General features: G+C 45.7%; 1 protein-coding gene across 7 annotated transcripts; it reads left to right on the top strand.

Moving 5' to 3' along the window:
* The first annotated feature begins 304 nt into the window (after positions 1-304).
* Positions 305-3,835, top strand: cbln2b (cerebellin 2b precursor). Of its 7 annotated transcripts, none has more exons than XM_078397821.1 (4): positions 305-532; positions 1,360-1,730; positions 2,462-2,581; positions 2,948-3,835. In XM_078397821.1, the coding sequence occupies exons 2-4, from the start codon at positions 1,443-1,445 to the stop codon at positions 3,143-3,145; spliced, it is 606 nt and encodes a 201-aa protein (XP_078253947.1). In that variant the 5' UTR covers positions 305-532; positions 1,360-1,442; the 3' UTR covers positions 3,146-3,835. The 7 variants fall into 7 exon arrangements, with proteins under 7 accessions (XP_078253947.1, XP_078253944.1, XP_078253940.1 ...); XM_078397818.1 differs by having other exon boundaries at positions 1,315-1,730; XM_078397814.1 differs by lacking the exon at positions 305-532 and adding an exon at positions 548-714.
* Positions 3,836-4,976: the final 1,141 nt, after the last annotated feature.

Genomic DNA, 4,976 nt, shown 5'->3' with positions numbered 1-4,976 from the left:
GCAGGCGTTGTGAGCATGATTACAATTAAACAAATAAATGGAAGCACTGCATTGCTTTTTTTAACTATTGATCTTTGAGAGAGGAACCAGATACTGTACATGGCATATATATGTATATGTACATGTGTATGAACATTTTATATGTGTACATCCAAATAAGTCTCTCGACATAGATACACAATGTGTAGATATATACGTCTCATTATATGTGGATGTATGACATATTTATATATAATGTGGATCTCCATGCATGTATGTGTGTGCTTGCAGACATACACTAAATAAAGTCCAATTGGTTTCAATGCATCAACAGCCCTCGTTGATTTTGAAAGAGGGTGTTGTAAACCTTGATTGATACATCTGGAAATCCGACACAGTAAAGTGGGAGAAAGGTGCAACTCCAGCGAAAATATCTGGAAGGGCTGTGGGACTGCATGACTACAAATCGACTATGAGCCGTGAAGGGGGCTCTTTAAAAGGCTGCCGTGTGCTGCCCGCTTGCTTTGATTCGGTGCCTGGTACCTGAGTCCCGGTCAGTGAGTATGAGAGCTTGCGTGTGTATGTGTGTGTGTTTGAGAATGAGCTGCTGGCGGAGGAGGGAGAGGCGACTTTCTGCTTCCTTTCTGCCAACAGATCTCCAGCTCATTACCTTAACACCACAGCTTGAGAGAGGGATAGTGTGATCACACTGCCATGCCACCATGGATCTGCCAGGTAACACCATCACCGGCGTGGGCATCTCACTGCAAGCGTAATGTTAAACCATGTCAAATTAGCGGGCTTAGTGCAAGGGGACAGTGAACTGGGAACATCAGTAAATATTTTATCTAACTTGGAGATCTTCACGCATTTAAAACGGTAAGAAGTGCCTTAATCGCTGATAAATTTAAATGCATCCCGTTTCTTTTTCTCTCTCGAAAATCAATGTTGACTGGTGCTTTGTGTGGAAAATAATATTTATCCTGACAACTTTTTTTTTCTTATTTAAAAATAACGGGCGATTGCGTTCAGCCCAGCGACCAGGCGCAGGGGTAGACTCACATTGATGTTTTACTCTGGGGCAATTGGAGGAAGAGAAAGTTGAGCAGCGCGGGGGAGATGGAGAGCACCGAGTCAAATTCAATTGTAGAATTCCTTCATCAGCACCGATCCCGGGCGGGGGAGGGGACTGGGCTGAAACTAATACAGGACGAACAAGCGGAGAATAACGCCAGTGATGACAGGTTGACAATGTTATTCTGTTAGGATCTGAGCTCGCTATAAGATGTATCCAGTCTACAACGGAAATGTTGTATTGATTCTGTCTTGTTATAGGCGATGACATCCAAATAAAGTGAAGACCGTTATTCCATCCTCTAGGAGGCTACATTGGAAAGGGTGGACACAAGAGGGGACGAAAACAACACGGAGTGGAAGCCCTGTGTCGGATTATCCAGGATCGGATGGATCTACTGCTAATCCGCCCGGGATCTGGTATCATGATAGCGCTGGGCTTGTTGCTCGCTTGCACGGGGATGGTGTTGGGACAGAACGAAACGGAACCCATCATCCTGGAAGGAAAATGCCTGGTGGTGTGCGACTCCAGCCCGTCCACGGACGGAGCCGTCACCTCTTCGCTGGGGATCTCGGTGCGCTCGGGCAGTGCTAAAGTGGCATTCTCGGCTGTGCGCAGCACCAACCACGAACCCTCAGAAATGAGCAACAGAACCATGACCATCTACTTCGATCATGTAAGTCGCCCGAGTCCCGTCTGCCCGCTCAGCCTTGACCCCCGCTACCTGCGCCGAGGGACTTGCAGCCACTTTGTGCTGTCGGTCCGGTCCGGTCCGTCCACCCACCCACCCATCCCACTCTGTGTCCCCTTCGGCCGACTACACTCTCACGGCCCCCGGTATCCAGCGTCTGGTTTATACCAATGGACACAGGACAGGGAAACGTTGCGTTGCGGCTGGCTGTTGCATTCGGCAGAACCCATCCCCGTGCGCTTCTGGAGCACGACAACGCGTGCTTGCATTTTAAGTTGTTTGAGAGCACTGTGATACGTTTTCACACACACGATAGCTGATCGTGCAATCTTATCCGAGGCGTCAACTTTCTCTTCCCGATGCATGGGGTACAGAAACTGCTCAACCCGCCGCCTCTTTGTAAACTTCCCCCGTTGTATCTTAAGGGCAGACTTTTAACCTGTTGTAACCGCAGGATGTCCGCGTTTCAAGATAATGTGCGGTTGTACAATTACCCGATCCCCCCTTTGTCACGGCCCCCGCGTACAGTATCGTGGTTGCTACCCCATCAACCCCCCATGTCTTTTATTGTCCCCGGGATTAGATTGGACACGGGGGGAGGGGGAGAGGGGGTAAACTCCATGTTTGCATTTTTATTTTGCAAACAACAATGCCTCCACCGCACCACCCTAAGTTTTCGGAGGCTGTGAATCTCGGTGCTCTGTGTTTCTTTGCAGGTGTTAGTTAACATTGGTAGCCATTTCGATATGAGAAGCAGCACTTTCGCGGCGCCGAGGAAAGGGATTTACAGTTTCAGCTTTCATGTGGTGAAGGTGTACAACCGACAAACGATCCAGGTAGATCAGAGCTCCTGGGCACAACTCACAACCACTGGCCGACGGTCGCTAGCACTGCACCCGCTGGCCGCACTGATTTCGTTGAATTGTAATAACTTTGTGAGCGAGTTGGGGGGGACGTAGGGCGGATGGTCGAGGGGGGACGGTGTAAGCAAACCCGCAGAGGTGGATAGATGGAATTGGCACGAGAGAAAGGAAGAGATTTCTGTGCGGAGTGTTAGCACACAAGCTTTCTTACAGTTTAATGCAGCCGGGGGAAGGTGTGGAGGTGGGGGATGGACAAAAATGCGTTACAGAGTCTCCAAAACGTGGAAGCGTTAAAGCAACGGTGACAATTGGTAAGGTTTAATTTTGCTCTGGTTTCAGGTAAGCCTGATGCAGAATGGCTGGGCTGTGATTTCTGCTTTTGCCGGGGATCAGGATGTGACCCGAGAGGCTGCCAGCAATGGAGTGCTGTTGAATATGGAAAGGGAGGACAAAGTCTATCTAAAACTTGAACGAGGCAACCTGATGGGCGGGTGGAAGTACTCGACGTTTTCTGGCTTTTTAGTATTCCCTCTATAAAGGATCAGAGGCGTTCGTCAAATCCCTCTCAGGAGGGCAAATCGCCATGTACATTCTCAATATTGCAACTGAACAACACGATTCGTAAAACCAAAATCATCTAACTGCTGCGTAAGGACTGAGCGATTTCCTACTGATTAGAATAATTTATTTGAATACTGACAATTGCCTTGATCAACGTGGTACTGAGTAGGTCTGGTGGACTGCACTTTAGGATATCAAGTGAATTTATTGGCAAGGCCAATTTCTGGCTGGAAGAGAGAAGCTGGATTTTCCTCCGGACGGATTATTGATCAGGCGAGACGATCCTTGGTGAACAAGAGCGAACTGGCAAAACTGATGATCCAAACAGCGTAACAAAAAATAAACAGAAGTTAGGGTTTTGATTTAAATGTTCTAGCAATGCTTTATTTCGTGTTCGTATATAGGCTTAAGTAAAGAACAAGTCCGAATTCAGTGGCGTGTTTTCTTTTTGAGATTTGGGGAAATTCATGTATCGTTTCTGTGGGTGCGCTCGTTTTGAAGAAGTGCTTTATTACAATTCTTTGCACGGACGGACGCAGCTCTTGTTCCTAATATGTGTTGTGGTCGGTGTTCTTTGACCTTTGGGTGCAGACAGAGTAACCTATAGACTAATAACAACGAGACTTACAAACGAATGGTTATAATAAAAGGACCCAATTATTTATTGATGTGCTTTTTTTTTGGATCTGTCAATCAATGCTCTGACGCGCAAACAAATCTCTCTCCGCGTTGAACAGAGTTTAACAATGTCTGCTCATACGAATGTGAACTCCAATTTAAACATTTCTTTTCCTCCTTGCTTCTAAAGTGACCACTATGGTTGCAGAGTGATTGATTGCTCTCTCTTGGGTTAAACCCGTAATCCCCACCCCTCCCCCCCCCCCCCCCCATCATCAGATTGAAATATAATAGAACATCACAAATGCGCCAGTTCTGCTTATACATTGACCCAAGATTTGGTGTAAGAATGCAGACTTTTATTTTTACTATTAACAATAAGAACTGTGTAACTCCATTAATTCAATAACCCGCAGTTGTTAAATAATGCTGATTAAATATTTTTAAAAATATTATCTGCACATTACTTAACCACAACACTGTAATTAACTAAATCATTCCCTGCCCATTGACCGAAATGATTATTGGCGACAGAAATGGATCTCCTGCGTGCCAACATTAAAAAAGCTGCCACGAAGATAACGCAACTAATTTTTATATTTAAGTGTTCACTCGCGTGATTCATTCTACGCTTGCTCGTCGGGAATGAACGGTAATATTAACCATCCTTGTTACTTTGCATGCGATACCCTTCTCTGGTTTTCAATTAACCATGTCACATCACAGTTGGGTTCCATGTAGAGATTCGAGTCCATTTATTGGTCCTGAATGGTTCAGAGATTAAAGTGTAGTTTTATTCTTTCAAAGATGTAGTGATGAATCCAACACATTTCGGAGCAGTATAAAACATCTAACAACTTTTAGTTTATCGTGTTCTACAAACAAATGGCAGTTAATAATTATTAGGCGATGAACACCGTGAAATCCTTAAAGAGCCGAATTGTGTTACGGATATTATATTAGCACAACAAGATAGATATTATGCCAAATACCCAAGAGACTGCAGATGCTGGAATCTTGAGCAAAACTCAGTGCTGAGGAACACAGTGGATCGGGCAGCATCTGTGGAGGGAAATGGACGAGCGACGTTTCGGGTCGGGGCCCCTCTTTAGACTGATTTGCCACGTTGGGGTATCAGGGCGGACTGTTGTATAGCGTTCCTTCTCAAAACAAACGCAACAACTTAATC

Source organism: Rhinoraja longicauda, chromosome 4, assembly GCF_053455715.1.
Source record: "Rhinoraja longicauda isolate Sanriku21f chromosome 4, sRhiLon1.1, whole genome shotgun sequence".
Lineage (NCBI taxonomy): Eukaryota > Metazoa > Chordata > Chondrichthyes > Rajiformes > Arhynchobatidae > Rhinoraja > Rhinoraja longicauda.
This window is presented reverse-complemented; position numbering and strand designations above follow the sequence as displayed.